Source organism: Eulemur rufifrons, chromosome 16 (assembly GCF_041146395.1).
Source record: "Eulemur rufifrons isolate Redbay chromosome 16, OSU_ERuf_1, whole genome shotgun sequence".
Classification (NCBI taxonomy): Eukaryota; Metazoa; Chordata; class Mammalia; order Primates; family Lemuridae; genus Eulemur; species Eulemur rufifrons.
The window spans coordinates 74,686,160-74,702,354 of NC_090998.1; the positions used below are offsets into that span (position 1 = coordinate 74,686,160).

Below are 16,195 nucleotides of genomic sequence, written 5' to 3' on the forward strand. Positions count from 1 at the left end.
GTTTTTACCCCTCTTGTCCTCCCCTCTCCCCCCTGCTTGATTTCCAATGACTTTTGCTTCCTTCTGTGTACATGTGTGTCCCTTGGTTAGTTCCAATTTCTTAGAGAGTACATGTGGTGTTTGTTTTTCCATGTTTTGGATATTTCAGTTAGGAGAATGGTCTCCAGTTCCATTCAAATTGTTGCAAAAGGCATTAACTCATCCTTTTTTATGGCTGAGTAGTACTCCATGGTATACATATACTATACTTTATCAATCTACTCATGAATTGATGGGCACTTGGGTTGATTCTACATCTTTGCAATTGTGAATTGTGCTGCAATAAACATTCGAGTGCTGGTGTCTTTTTGATAAAAGACTTCTTTTCCTTTTGGTAGATACCTAGTAGTGGGATTGCTGGATTGAATGATAGGTCTACTTTTAGTTCATTGAGGAATCTCTGTACTGTTTTTCATAGAAGTTATACTAATGTGCAGTCCCAACAACAGTGTATAAGTGCTTCTTTCTCTCAGCATCCATACCAGGTTTTTGGATTTTTTAATAAAAGTCATTCTAACTGGGGTAAGGTGATATCTCATTGTGGTTTTAATTTGCATTTCTCTGATGCTTAGTGACATTGAGCATTTTTTCATATGTTTATTGGCCATTTTTCTATCTTCTCTTGAAAATCTTCTGTTCAGGTCTTTTGCCCATGTTTGTAGTTTTGACCATTTGATTACTGTTGGGATTCTGCCTTATTGGAAATTTTATTTTATTTTTTATTTTTTTATTTTTTGTAGAGACAGGGTCTAGCTATGTTGACCAAGCTGGTCTTGAACTCCTGGCCTCAAGCAATCCTCTCACCTTGGCCTCCCACAGTGCTGGGATTACAGGCATGAGCCACTGTGCCCTGCCCCCTTACTGGAAATTTTAACCCTTCATATATGTTAATATTGTGATTGGTCTAGAAGCATCTTCATTAAAAATTATACGTTACAGGCTGGGCGCGGTGGCTCACGCCTGTAATCCTAGCACTCTAGGCCGAGGTGGGTGGATCATTTGAGCTTAGGAGTTCGAGACCAGCCTGAGCAAGAGCGAGACCCCATCTCTACTAAAAGTAGAAAGAAATTAGCCAAACAACTAAAATATATACAAAATATAAGCCAGGCATGGTGGCTCATGCCTGTAGTCCCAGCTACTCGGGAGGCTGAGGCAATAGGATTGCTTGAGCCCAGGAGTTTGAGGTTGCTGTGAGCTAGGCTGACGCCACGGCACTCTAGACCGGGGAACAGAGTGAGACTCTGTCTCAAAAAAAAAAAAAAACAAAAACAAAAAAACCCCAAAAAACAAAACAAACAAAAACTATACATTATGAATGAAATATTTCAAACAAATGACATGAACTCTTGTTATTGAACTCTTAATAACCCTCTTGAACTCCTTTGTTACTTCTAGAGAATTTTAATAATGATGATATTATTAAATAAGTAAGCCTGGCTTTTTCCTTCTTTCCTTTTCTCAAATATTTATTTGTTAAATACTTTCTGTATGCTGGGTATCAGGGATACAAAAATGAGTAAGACCCTTTAAGGAACTCAAAATTTAGCGGATGACATGAACAGCTAAATAGAAAATACGGCATATTATGGTAGGAAGGTTAGATTTGAGAAGCACATCTAAGGATGGTTGTGTGTGTGTGTGTGTGTGTGTGTGCTCACGCACACATGCACACACGTCCCAGAGAAGTAATAATCTGTATGGAGCTACTGTTTAACCCATATTTGGCTTTCCTTACTTTTTTTGAATTTCATAATTCATAAAATTAGCATATCTGACAGTTTATTAACTTTAGATCTATAGATTTTAGTGATGCTTTTGTAGCAAATGATAGACTGGATAGATATTTATTAATAGCTACCATGTTATAAGAAGTCAGCATCAGCCTGAGCTTAATTCACAGATTAAATCATGTCTAGGAGAACAATGTCTAGGAGAACAAAACACATTGTCTTTATACATTTTTAATTACTATATTCTAACTCATTATTAATTAAATTTATTTTAATTGCATATAGGCATTTGCTCGTCGTGCTTTAGCTAAAATTGATGAGTTAAGGCAACTGGAATTAATGAGTTCCTCACAGGAAGAATCCATAAGATCGTACAGAGAGGCCACACTAAAGGTATAAAACTTTCATGAAATAAAAGAAATTTACTGCACTCTATAGCTGATTAAGTACTTAATATTAGTAGTTGAGAAATGCATCCCATTGTTACTTCATATGTAATTCTTCTTTTTGAGACAGATGGCAGTGATGATCTTCAAAAGAGGAGTCTTTGAGTCTAGAAGAAAAAACAAAGCTTACTTTAGACCAAAGATAAGAATTAACCTAAGGGAAGCACAAACTGTAAGTCTAAAAGCATTTTCTCAATTTAAGACTCTTTTCGCAGTATATTTGTGTTATAACTCGGTGTCTTTTAAACCCAGCCACTCATTATTAAATCTTGCCCCTGATTCTCTGCACCAACGGGCAAATAGGGAGAAGAATGATCTCCCGATTTGGACATGGCTTCACTTCATCTCTTCCTTAAAGCTTTTGTGCCTTAGAACAATCCCAGTTTTGCAACTTTAAAGGACAAGCGGCTGAAAAGGAGCCTGTAAAAGGTTTGATTGAACAGGCCTCTGAGTAGTTCTGCACACGTCTTTGTCCTTGACCAATTTGTGTTAGCTTAGCAGGCTCGGAGGTTGCACAGAAGGTGGAAGCACATTTTATCATCAGCCTTAGGCTTCTTCACCTTTGGGAGTGTTCAGGAACTAGATTTTCCTATAGCAACAAACAACCCCCATACCTCAGGTGGGTTAAAACAACAATTTATTTCCCACTGGAGTCATATGTTACTATAGTTATCAGAGGCTCTGCTTTTATGAAAGCCACTCAGGGCCAGGCTGAGGAGCAGCCCTCATTTTGAAAATTGCTGGTTGTTCTGCCACGGGGGATAAGGATCTTGCACAGGCAATGATACTCAGTATGGAAGTGACATGAGCCTCTTCTCACATGTCATAACTAGTCACACAGCCCCTTCTAACCACAAGCATATTTGGCAAACAGCACTAAGGACCATCCCAGCGAAGGAAGTGGGACAAAGTTCTGCCTGTGGGGTCCTCTGCCCACTTTCTCCCTCTTGCCTTTTTTCTTTCTTCCACAGTCTTCCCCTCTGTGTTTCTCATTCTGAATATCCCTCAAGGCCCAGTTTTATATCCTTGAAGTTTTCCCCAACTGTTCTATTAATAGATGGCCATACACTCTCTGTGAGCTTCTATGTAGGGACTAAAAATGAAAGTGAAGGGGAAGAGGATGAGCAGCTTCTGTAGAAGAGTTGTAGAATCTCAGAACCTGGAAGTGGTTTTGGAAACCATCTGGTTCAGCCCTTTTCTATTACAGATGGGGAAAATAAAGCTCAGAGTATTTAAATGACAGCTTGGAGTCACAAAGGCAGCTGCTGGTGGAACCTATATCTCTAAGTGCACTGCTTTCTCACTACTCCAATGACTGCTGCTCTTTGCCCTCATTTCTTCTTAAAACATTTAGGAATAATTCTTTTTCTTCCCTTTTAAATAAATTGTGATATTTAAATATAAATATTATTTATACATGGTACCTTACTATTGCCAGTGTGACAATACCGACTGCTGAGCCTAGAAGTATATTTTATATATCCCTTTTAAATCAGATCCCTTACAGACCTGAAAATATAAAAATTCTAGAAGAAAATCTGGGAAAAACTCTGTTGGACATTGACTTCAGCAAAGAATTTATGACTAAGATCCCAAAAACAAATGCAATAAAAACAAAAATCGACAAATGGACTTAATTAAACTAAAAAGTTTCTGCACAGCAAAAGAAATAATCAGCAGAGTAAATGGACAAACTACAGAATGGAAGAAAGTATTTGCAAACTATGCATTCAACAAAGGACTAATATCCAGACTCTACAAGGAACTCAAACAACTGAATGTGAAAAAACCAAATAACCCCATCATGGGTAAAGGACATGAACAGACATTTTTCAAAAGAAGACATACAAATGGCCAAGATACATATGAAAAAAATGCTCAACATCACTAATCATCAGAGAAATGCAAATTAAAACCACAATAAGATGCCATCTTACTCCAGTTAGAATCAACTGTGGAGGAGGCAAGCCATCTGCAGGAGGTGCAGTCACTCCGGGCCAGGACGAAGCAGAGTGATTGATTCTAACCATCACTAGCTTATTAGTATACAGCTGATCAACTCTTCCTTAGAATTCACAATCACAAGCCTAATTATTTATACTATGAAATATTGTTTCAAATTTGAGTTTGAAAACCTTCAAGGATTAGAATTTCCTGCAATGCTGATTAAAAATGTCTCACCCAGACACATGGAATCTCTGGAGATTTGGTCTTGAATCGAAAAAGCAGCCCTGAGTGATTCTTAGGCAACCAAAGTTTGAGTACCAGTTCCTTAAGGCTGTAATTAGGTACTATAAAGCATATGGAAATTGATGCTGGCTTAATAAAAAGACCATAACAAACAGTCTTTTTATGCCACCTTGGAAACACAAACATATAAAGAAACAGCAAAGTCTTCGATGCAATGGTAGCATGACATGAACTTTAGTGGAGTCTGGAGTGACATCTCAAAAAATGAAAACTATCTCATTATTAGACCAAACACTTTGTTTTATTAATTGCATTAAGAATGCCTTATTTTTCTTTGTCTTATAATGATTAATATCTTTAAAAAATGGACTGAATTTTCTTTTTATTCCAGTTGTCATGGCCACGGACTGTCACAGAACGGCTGTTGGATGAGATGTTTGATAGCACTGCATCCCGGTTTCTGGCTGTCTTGGAAGCTCTTTCTGATTCAAATAGGCGAGTACTGCAAACCGGGCCTATTGTTACAGATGAAGTGGAGATTCGCGATGTTGTCTCAGAACTGTTTATGGCAGGAAAAGAACTTTTAATAAGTAAGTAAGATGTTAAGGTAATATTTTATGGTAGACATAAATAACAAAAAATTTTAGGACGACAGTCCATATGTAAGAAACTGATACAATTTGTAGTGATCTTGAATTCAGCAACCTTGCTAAAGTTAATTGAGATTTCAAATAATTATTAGTAGATCTTTTGGGGATTTTCTTGTGCATACAATCATTTGTGAATAATGACAATTTTATTTTATTTTCAATTCTTAATCTTTTAATTTCTTTTTTTCTTGCATTTCTTGACTTATTGCACTGGCTAGGATCTCTAATAACACATGGAAATAATTGGTGATGATAGCAGACATCCTTGTCTCGTTTTTGATCTCCAGTGGAAAGCTTTCAACATTTTGTCATTTACCTTAGATATTTACGAAAGGATCTTTATGGATACCCTTTTTCAGATTAAGGAAGTTTCCTTTATTCTTGGATTGCTAAGAGTTTTTTGTTTGTCTGTTTGTTCTTAATCCTGAATAACTGTTGAGTTTTATCAAAACCTTTTTGTGGATTTATTGAGAATTATTGAGTTGATCAAATAATCCTCCTGCCTCAGCCTCCCAAGTAACTGGCACTACAGGTGTGCGCACCACCACACCTGGTTAATTTAAAAATTTTTTGTAGAGACAGGGTCTTGTTATGTTGCCTAGGGTGGTCTTGAACTCCTGGCCTCAAGTGATCCTCCTGCCTTGATCTCCCAAAGTGCTGGGATTACAGGGGTGCATCACGATGCCTAGCCCAATGATATACTTTATAATTTGTGTCCACTTGGTTCTTTTCCACAGCACTTGTTCCTGCTTCATGTTTCTAACATCCACTCTTACTTCTCTGAGAGAACGCTTGTGCTTCAGTTCTTGTTCACTCTGTCCCATTTTCCCACTTCCTGTGGTAAAGGGTGCTTCATTTGTGGTTTTTCTTTGAAGGTGTTTGAGCTTTTGATATTCTTTCCTCATGAGTTTTCCTTTTGTTGCCTTGGAACACCTGAGTTGGCTATAATGTCTACCTGGGAGAAGGGATGAAAGCCTAGACCTTAGCTTGTATACCTCTCTCTAGGTGAGTTTAGTGAGTGTGTGTGTGTGTGTGTGTGTGTGTATGCACGTGTGCCCATCGGAAGGCAGGGAACCTGTGGAGCCACAGTTTGGGCTCATCTCTTCACAAGAAAAATAACAAGTTCTCAGATGAGAATTTCCTTGACTTCCTTCACCCAAACCCCAAAACTTAGCCTTATCTGCATCCATCCTTTTCTACTGTCTCTCATTAAAATGGGTTATTCCTCCTCCTCCTCTTTATGTCATTAAGACTAATTGCTCCAAGTAGTCCCTTTATCCTATGTCTTCTTCTTGGTATAGACAGATTTGTTGAAGGAATTGCCTATTTTCACTATTCCCAATTCTTCCTACTTATACAGCAGGCAGTCTTCTGTCCTGAGCACGCTACTGAGACTGTCATGGACAACCTTATTGCTTAAACCAAGGATCACTTTTTTCAGTCCTTTTCTTCCTTCTTTTTTCTTTTAGAGATGAGGTCTTGCTATGTTGCCTAGGTGGGACTCGAACTCCTGGGCTCAAGTGATCCTCCTGCCTCAGCCTCCCAAGCAGCTGGGACTACAGGCACATAGCACCGTGCCCAGCTAGTCCTTTTCTTCCTTTACTTCTGTAGTATTTGTTATTGTTGACTAGTCCTTTCTCTCTAAACACTCTCCTTTCCAGTCTTGTCTCTCTGCCCTTCTCTTAAATGTTGGTGTTCCTTATTATCCTGTTCTAGGCAGCTATACCTTGCCCATGGCTGAACCTATTATTTACTATGGATACATAATGATGACTCTAAAAGCTATAGCCCTGTTTTAGATTGCTTTCCTGAGTTTCCAATCTATACCCAGCTGCCTATTTGGCTGAACTCTCACTAATTCTCTATGTTTGAGATTTCCTGCTACTCCTCTGGGTAGCCTTCCCTGACTGTCCTCCTGCCCCATACCTGTGTGCCTGTTTCTCCCCATAGCACCCTGTATTTGCCGACTCAGATTTCTTCTTTCCCCCACTAGTGTAAACTCTATGAAGGCAAGGATTGTGCCTGTTTCTTTTCCATTTTCCCCTATTTCTTGGCAGTGTCTAATAGCTAATATTTAGTAAATAAATATTTCTTTGCATGAATGACATTCACACTCTCTCTTTCTTTTTCTAGGTTCCAGTACTGGTACAGATGGAATAGTTGCTTTTTCAAAAACATCTCTTCTGGAACTTATGATAGAAAGGAAAAATGTTATTACTATGGATGCTGCTGTGAAATTTATAAAATTAGCTTTTACTTATGAGGAATGGAGTTTATTTGAATCTTCAGCAGGGCGTCTTATTTATTTTCTCAAGGTAATATATGCAAAACCATTAATTTGTTTCTGTTTTGTTGAAATGATGTTTAATTAACTTGTGCGATATACTTCTCTAAGGGGCAGGATGATCCCGAGTCAAAGAAAGCAGAGAAGGATTTAACTCTTCTGTTAGCGATCGAACCACTAATGAATGTAAAGCAAAACAAAGGCTCGATCTTGCCTTTGGAAAATTATAAAGAAGGACAGTCAGCTGAAATTTATTTAAAAAAAATTGTTTTTCCTGGTGAGTATTTATTTGCTTTTTAGAAAAATTAAGATAGTATTATCTGATAAAGCATGCTCTTTATAGGTGAGGTGAGAAGAACATTCGGGTCTGAGGGAACAGGAGGTGCCAAAGCCCTGATGCAAGAGTGTGTTTGGTTGTTGAAAGAATGACACGGGCTGGAATACACTGGTGATAGTGAGGAAGTTTGGGAGTGTGGTAGGTGACAAGGTCAAGAAATAGTTGGGCCCTAGATAATGTGGTTACTAGGCTTTGTAAGCGTGCTGGATTTTATTCTGGGGGACAGTTTTGAGTAGGGAATGAGGCTTCATTTAGCTACTAGCTTATTGGTATGAATGAGAGGCTGGCAGGGCAGTGAATCAAAGGGCACAGTTACCAGGTCACTTTAGGAAGGGAAGAGTTGGTAGTCTTTTCTGTCTTTCCAGTATGCAGTATTTTCCATTCCAGGACTTTTCAGGTCTTAAAAGTTACTGTGTATGTAATTGAAAATCTGCAGCCTCTACAACTTAGACCATTGAGAACTATTTAATTCCACGCTTTTTATGTTTTGCGATGTTTTTAAGACATTGCATGGCCTCTCAGTTGCAGTAAATAATTTGCACCAAGTAATGATATAACATTTATTCTTCTAGTGATTTCTGAATAGATATTTTATTTTTCTTTCAACCACCATATTTTATGTGTATTTTAATATTACAAGCCTCTTCAATGTCTTTTTGGACATAGTTGGCATCCTATTGTGGATTAATGACAATAATAGTCTATTTTAGTTGGATTAAGGCCACTTACATTAATTTTCCATATAGAAGCATTTAATTTCTCTTATTGACATGATATTTGCCCACATATCATTTGTGTTATTTTTGTAGAGTTTATCTGTTTCTGTGGTTTTTCTATTTGAAATTTTGTAATTGACTTTTTTGTTTCATTTTCCTCCACTTTATGAATTTAGATACTTGTTTGAAGACTTTTGGATATGCAGATGATATTTTCCATTTGGCAGCAACCTTGCATTTCTGTGTCTGCACCTCTTCTCGGGTGAGATGCTATTCTGAATAATTTTTAACAGTGTGGAAGGAGGTTATTATGCCTAATTTAAGGCCAGATTTAAAATATAACAGGAATTGCACCTTGCTAAAATTCTATATTGTTTAATCATTAGAATATAGAATTGAGTTAGATTCTGATTACAATTTAAAGTTTCTTTTTATTATGGTTATTTTGGGTGTCTGTTCATTTTTGAGAAATTCCCAGGCTAGCTATATTTCTAATAATGAAAAAAATGAGGCAGTGGTTTAATTGAAGAGTTAATATATTTAATGAGATACTGCTTTTCGGCTAGGTGCAGTAGCTCATGCCTATAATCTTAGCACTTTGGAAGGCTGAGGGAAGAGGATCACTTGAGGCCAGGAGTTTGAGATCAGCCTGGGCAATATAGCAAGACCCTGTCTCTACAAAAAGTAAAAAATTAGCCGGGCATGGTGGCAGGTGCCTGTAGTCCTAGATACTCTGGGGGCTGAGGCAGGAGGATCACTCGAGCCTAGGCATTTGAGGATTTGGTGAGCTATAACTGTACCACTGCATGCCAGCTTGGGTGACAGAGTGAGACCTGTCTGAAAAAAAAAAAAAAAAAATACTGCTGTTCAGTCCATGAGAACAAAGCCTGGTTATTATTGGAAGTCACTTTACACATAATGGCCAGTATTGAGAAATGGCCTAAGTCTGGGTATGAATGTTTAGGGAAAACTAGTACAGCAATAGTTATTAAACAGAATTCTCAGGGATTCCCAGGGCTTCTCTGAGGTTCTTCAGAAGCCCAACTTTCTGTAGTAGCATCCTAACCTGTTTTTATTAGTTTTGTATATGGTATTGGGATTCTGATGGAATTTCATCTGAGAATTTGGTTTTATTGTTACAAAGAAAGTTTGCGAACGACAATTATAGAGCGTGATATTAGCTTTTGCTCAGGTAAGTGAAACACAATAAGAGACTTGAGAGGTTGCACTGTTCTAACATTTTTCATTTCTTCTGGGTTTATTGGAATATGTTATAAACTGTGACAGGTATTTAATTTTTAAGAGAAAAGTGATTAGCAGCAAGTGAAATTATTCTAGTGGGAGAGTTAAACCAAAAAATAATAATCAAGGCTTAAAAGGATAAGGAACTTTCATTTATTTATCTGTTTTTTTTTTTAAAGTCATATATGTCTTAGTTCAATTCAATCAAGTATTGACCTCTATTATGTTCCCAAATATTGTCCTAAGGTGTTATATGTGCAAATTAAGTCATAGAGCTGCCACAAAAGAGCTCAAAGTTTGGTATATTTTAATCATAAACTTAATATATTTCTAGTTCAGATATAATGAGTAACTTTAATTTTCTTTTGAAAAGAGCCAAGTAGCTTTGATGTGAGAGAACACATACTGATTTTGGATCATCTGTTGATACCCAATGTGAAGTTCTGTTCAGTTTCTCCTCTCCTTGTCTCTACCCTTTCTCAGCTCCCTATTCCCTCTCTAGTTACTAGTCAATCTCCTTCCTGACCTAATTCTTTATTCTTTTGATGCAAGAATTTTAGAAAGAGAAAAGTATATATAAATTTCAAAGTTGAGTGGAAGTAATTGTTTTATACATTTGCCTAAAAAATGCTTGGGACTTCTATTTTTAGAGGGGCTGAAGAGCATAGAACATTCCCGAGAGTTGAAGACTCTGGAGCTAGACTACTTGGGTTTGAATCCCTCTGAACTGCTACTTTCTAGTCATTTCATCTTGGGAAAAATCACTTGTTCTTCAGTTTGCTCACCTGTAAAATGGGGATGATTGTAGTAGTACTCATCTCTTAGGGTCAGTATAAGGATTAAATGAGTTATTATATTTACAGTTCTTAGAGTGTCACCGGCATACAGTAAATGTTATATACACATATCTGATTATTCTTACTCATTTACTTTATCACTCTTATTTTCAGGATGTCCAGCCAGACAAAGAAATTGTCGTGGACATAATTATGTTTCTATGGCAGAAGTGCAAGTCAGGAATTCAGCGGATCAATATGTCCAGAAATGACTATGCAAAATTCACCCAGAAAATCAGGACTAACAAAGTATTCCTTTTTTGTTTCCTTTCACATGTTTTTTTGTTATTGCTAATTCAAGTTGCTCTAAACATTTCAAATCCAAATTTTCCTGGTTTATTCACCTACATAACGACCATCATTTGTTTACGTATGTGTTAAGAAGATACTTTTTGTAGTCAAATGAGCCTTTCTTTTAATGTGTGTTCCCTGTATCCCTGTCCTAATTTTGCTTTGGGGAGTGGCGAGGTGTTTCAGGCTTTTAAGGGAGGAATAAATATAGTAAGTGTAAAATCACATGAGCTTGGATAAATACAATAAGAGGAATAATAATAGAGAATACAAATAAGTAAGTAGTTCCATTTTTCCCCCCTGCAATCATATATTTAAACTATTTAAAAGAGCTATTTCATGAGAGGGAGAAAGTTGAGCATTTGAATGTTATGACCTGGAAACTTAGGAGAAAATATTTTAGTAAAAACAAATATTTTATCTCTGGTGATTCCGAAGCCTCCTAAGATTAGCTACACTGGGATGCATAGGTGTGATTTTTATCATGTACTTGCTTAAGCAATAATGTGAGTGTATAAATATTGTTTTATCATCTTAAGTCTCAAAGTGTGATGGTTGGCTTTATGTTCTAAGCTTTGGGGATATAAGCATAAAAGATAATTTCTAAAGTACCTAGTGTGGAGTCTGAAACATCTGCTTTCCCCTCCCTAATTTGGAGGATGTTGATAGTGATAATAAAAGCTGCTTTGAAGAGAGAGTGAGAACTTTGAGGATACAGATAATATTTACTGACGTATAAAAGTAACGTGATAAATTTGCCATTATGGCTATGAATATGCAGACTGTAAACTTAAGTGAATTTACTTTATGAATTTATATAAACAGATTATTTATATCATTTTTTAGGGACCACTGAGTTTTATATTACTTGCAATTAAGGCATTAATAAAGAGCAGGTACCTGTATAACATTTCCATATGATTAGAAGATGGTGATTTCAAGGAAGTACTAAGTTTTGAAAAATGTGACTCTTTCTACAATGTAATATGCTTTTAATTGATTTTGTTGTATATTTTCTCTTTTTAGTGGGTTTATCTTCTGTGGCAGATAAGTGAAGTAATTCACTGCTGTAAAATGGAAGACATTGACATTATGGTAGTGGCAGAGGTCACATTACGATTAAGTGAAATACTGGAGTGTTTGGGAAGCTCAGGAAGAAAATTTAAAAAATCTACAGGTAAAATGTTGGATGAAAATTTATGAGATTATTAATATACATATATAATATGCAATATAAATATATAAGTATAATTTAGAATACAGGATAACTTTGTTAATGGAAATGGGGCATTTCAGGATTATGCTTCATTGATGATTTATAATCAGAGGTCGATAATATAGGTTTAATCAAGTGGATGTTAAGAAAAGAAGGTTATACACTTTGTGGCTCAGCGGCAGACAAGACTCCTTTTGCCTTCTCCTCACTCGTATGTTCCCCATCTTCATTCCTAATTATCACCTATGACTCCCTTTCTCCCCTCTCTCATTTCTCCTTATTTCCTTTCTTTTCTCTCTTTTATCTTCCTTTGTTTTTCCTCCTCTCCCATTTCCCACAAGAGTGAACGCTTGAAGGAAGAGAGCGTACATAGTCACCCTTCTATCCTTGGCACCCGTCTTATTGCCCAACACAGAGTAGCAGCTCCAATAAATATTTGTTGAATGGATCAACATCCTTCTACCTTCTATCTCGTTTTTCGTTCTCTTCTCTCTTCTAATACCCTCCTCTGAAAATTCATCTTTGTTTATTTGTTCTGTTTCACCTTTTCCCTTTCTTCTTATCCTCTTGCTATTCCTGTCCTCTTTCCCCACACGTTCCTCTCTCTTTTGTCCCGACCCCCTTCTAGTCTCCATCTTCCTCCTCTCATTCCAGAAGATGTCTTCTCTCAAAGGCCTTATGCTCTGACCTCCTTGTTTCTTGTTCTTCCTGTGGTTGAAGGCCTGACCTATCTGTTTCACTGGGTAACCCATATGTAGAGAATAATCTGGGGGTGTCCATGGTGGATGTTTACTTGGTTGTTTCACCCCCCCATATAGAGTATATCTGAAAAGTGAGGGCTTTGTAATAAAGTGATTGTTTTCCCAGAGATTCTCTAATCTGGCTCTAACTGTCCTTGGTTGTTGAGTGTGACTTTGCATATAGAGTTTTAGAGCCATGGTTCTGAAACTTTGGTTGGTATTAGCATCACCTGGGGAACTTGTAAAAAAAAAAAAAAACAAGGCCCAGCCTCTGTCCTACTTTAGCTAGCCTGGACCTTTTTAGTCTTTATTAGCTTCCCCAGTGAATTTGATACATCAAAGTTTGAGAACCATAGGTTAGAGGTCTCTGGCCATCTAACATATCTAGTGGCCTGAAGTCATATTTTAAAAATGTCCTGTCTTAAAATGCTTTTTTTCCTTTTAAAAATTTTATTAGGCAGAATTTCAAATATAGAGAGATGAAATAAGTCACCATGTATGCATCATCCAGCACCAATAATTATCAACGTCTTGCTAATCCTGTTTCATCTCTCCCGGCACCATTTCCCTCACCCCTGCCCCGGAGTGTTTTTAAGCAGACATCATGTCATTTTACCATGGTCCTTCCTTCTTTCCCTTGATTTCTTCCTCTTTCTTGCTTTCTTCTCTTCCTCTTCCTTCTTTTCCTTTTTTTCTCTTCCTCCTCTTCCTTCTCCTTCTTCCCTTTCTCCCTCCTTTCAATTCTTTCTTTTTCAGACACAGCTTTAAGAAAAGGGACTGAGGAATTACTTCAGACCTCAAAAGGGATCCCGGAAATTCTTCTGATATTAAAGGTATTACAACATGTTTTCAAAAATGCACTTAAAACTTGAATTTTTGTTTTCAAATAACATCAAATTTGTAAATGTATAATAGTTAATTGTAGAAATAATTTTGAATATTTAAAATTTGAGCATTTATGGCTTCTGCATACATTGAAAACTATAGGGACATTTTCTACCTTTTATAAAGAATATTATAATAAAGACCCATAATAATTTACCATTTTCTTTCCTGCTAGCTTAAGAAACAAAATATTACAAGCAGATGAAACTTACCTCCTCCACTAACCTCTCTTGCTCACATTGCCTTTCCCTCCACCTAGGAGTAACTGCTGTTCTAAATAATGGTGTCTTTAAGATATTTACATAAAAGATGTTTTTCTAATGCATAGATATAAATGACTAATTGGCTTGTAGTAATATCCCACCCACCCCTCACCTTTATTTTGGGAGCCTTTTGAAATATAAGAACAAGTATTAATTAAGAGGTTGAGGAGACATAATAATTGTCTGCCAGTGTTTTTTCCAGGGAACACTTATAGTGCCTGCTAACTATGCAGCTTCCTATTTCTCACTCCAGACATATTCAATCATAATTTCAGGTGTGGGGTTCTTAAAAGGTCTTCAGGTAGATTCTTAAGGACACTAGAGTTTGAGAACCACTGGTTTAGTGGGCTTACACTTATTCTCTGAGGTATCATAGGGCAGGTATAGAAATACTAGTGGAAGTCACAGAGTGCTAATTTTGGCTTAAGATGGAAATTTTCTGGCAATTACAGCCACTAAATGAAGTGAGTTTCTTAGAAGGTGGCAATTTTCCTACAACAAAGAAGCTAGAGATAATTTATGAACTATTGCTATTATTATTAAATTAGAAAAAGGTAGTGTCTCCTCAAGCTGATTTACTACCATCTGCTGGGAAATTGTCAAAATAAATATACAAGTATGTGATGACAACAGTGTGAATGTTACCCCCTAAAGTTGTGTAGTACATAATCTGCTCAGCTGTACTGGGACATTTGGTAGATGTAGTGGAGGTGATTCACTGGTGTAGTTGAAGACCACAGCATTTGGTATGGGAAGATCTGGCTGGAATTGAGGCCTGCCTCTGATGTTGACTGTGTGACTTTGAATGAATTATTTGATCTGTTTAAGTGTCATTATCTGTAAAATTATAATAGTACCTATTCCACTGGCTTACTATACAGTTTAATGAAGTACTTGTAATGTTGTGGAAACCAGTACCTGGCACATGGTAACCACTCAGTTTTTCTCTTATGTTTCATATAGAGTACTAAATCTTTTTTTTTTTTTGGAGACAGAGTGTCACTCTGTTGCCCGGGCTAGAATGCCATGGCATCAGCCTAGCTCACAGCAACCTCAAACTCCTGGGCTCAGGCAATCCTCCTGCCTCAGCCTCCCGAGTAGCTGGGACTACAGGCATGCGCCACCATGCCTGGCTAATTTTTCTATATATATTTTAGCTGTCCATATAATTTCTTTCTATTTTTAGGTAGAGATGGGGTCTCGCTCTTGCTCAGGCTGGTCTCGAACTTCCAAGCTCAAACAATCCTCCCGCCTCAGCCTCCCAGAGTGCTAGGATTACAGCCATGAGCCACCACACCCGGCCTTAGCGTGCTAAATCTTAACTTAAGGTTTTCAGATTGCCTTGGAGGGGAGTGAAGTGGGGAAAAAGAATAAGAGATTATTTTAAGGAGAGTCCAAAATTCATTTGTTCACCTAGCAGAGTCTATAGGTAGGATAAATTATATATCTTGCATGTATACATGCTACTATTAAAAAAATATGAGGTGCTATTGTGATTACATGAAAGAAAAGTTATTTTAAAGTTTTACTGATTACATAGCATTTATTTCTTCAACAAATAGATTATAAAATTATGATAACTAATATGTATCTACCTTATAGCACTCTGGCAATAAAAAGCATTTAGCCCAGTACCTGGAACATGTTTAATTGAATGTTAGCTGTGATAATAAAGAAGATGATAAACATGATGATGGTGGTGGTAGTGATGATGATGATGATGATGGTGATGATGATAGAATGTAAATGTGTGTGGGGTCTTTGAAATTTTTTTGATGATAAAAAGGTGTCCTTAGAGACCTCTGTTTCTGGGAAAATGGCAAACTCGATGAGCTGAAAATACTTCTAGAAAACACCTAGAAATTTTGGACAGAATTGAACAAATATTTTCAAGCCCATTGCAGAGCTCACAGGAAAGTAACATAAATCCCAGGAGCCAAAATAGAAAGGAGAACTGAAAACTAGAAGGGTAAGTTGATGAGTGGGTGCTACAGTAGGTTGATGGATAGAGTTACAAGAACCTTAGATTTTTAACAGATATCTAGGGACAAGAGATGAGGCTTGGGCACATGAAAGATGGGAGTTGGAACTGAGACTTCCACATAAAGTTAGAACCTACAAAAGACTACAAAGGTGGATTAGAAAAACATCTGCCTATTTGTATAGGGAGTTATCTCAACTTGGGTACTGAGAAGGGGAGTGGATGGGAGAAAGACTCTCCTAATGATTTGTAACCTTGGGCCTTCCTTCAAGTAGTTTTGTTATTTGAATTTATGCTACTTGGGTTGCTTAGGAACCTCCCTGAGCATTGATTCTTGATTCTTGAATGG

General features: G+C 37.0%; 1 protein-coding gene across 1 annotated transcript in view; it reads left to right on the plus strand.

The window, feature by feature from the left end:
• The window catches only part of CFAP54 (cilia and flagella associated protein 54), a 282,672-nt gene that overhangs the window by 25,771 nt on the left and 240,706 nt on the right, over positions 1-16,195 (plus strand). Inside the window, exons 7-15 of the mRNA XM_069491252.1 lie at positions 2,055-2,162; positions 2,286-2,387; positions 4,797-4,995; positions 7,189-7,370; positions 7,451-7,616; positions 8,569-8,654; positions 10,585-10,719; positions 11,788-11,938; positions 13,474-13,550. Coding sequence (XP_069347353.1) covers positions 2,055-2,162; positions 2,286-2,387; positions 4,797-4,995; positions 7,189-7,370; positions 7,451-7,616; positions 8,569-8,654; positions 10,585-10,719; positions 11,788-11,938; positions 13,474-13,550 — 1,206 coding nt within the window. The remainder of the gene's footprint in view (positions 1-2,054; positions 2,163-2,285; positions 2,388-4,796; positions 4,996-7,188; positions 7,371-7,450; positions 7,617-8,568; positions 8,655-10,584; positions 10,720-11,787; positions 11,939-13,473; positions 13,551-16,195) is intronic.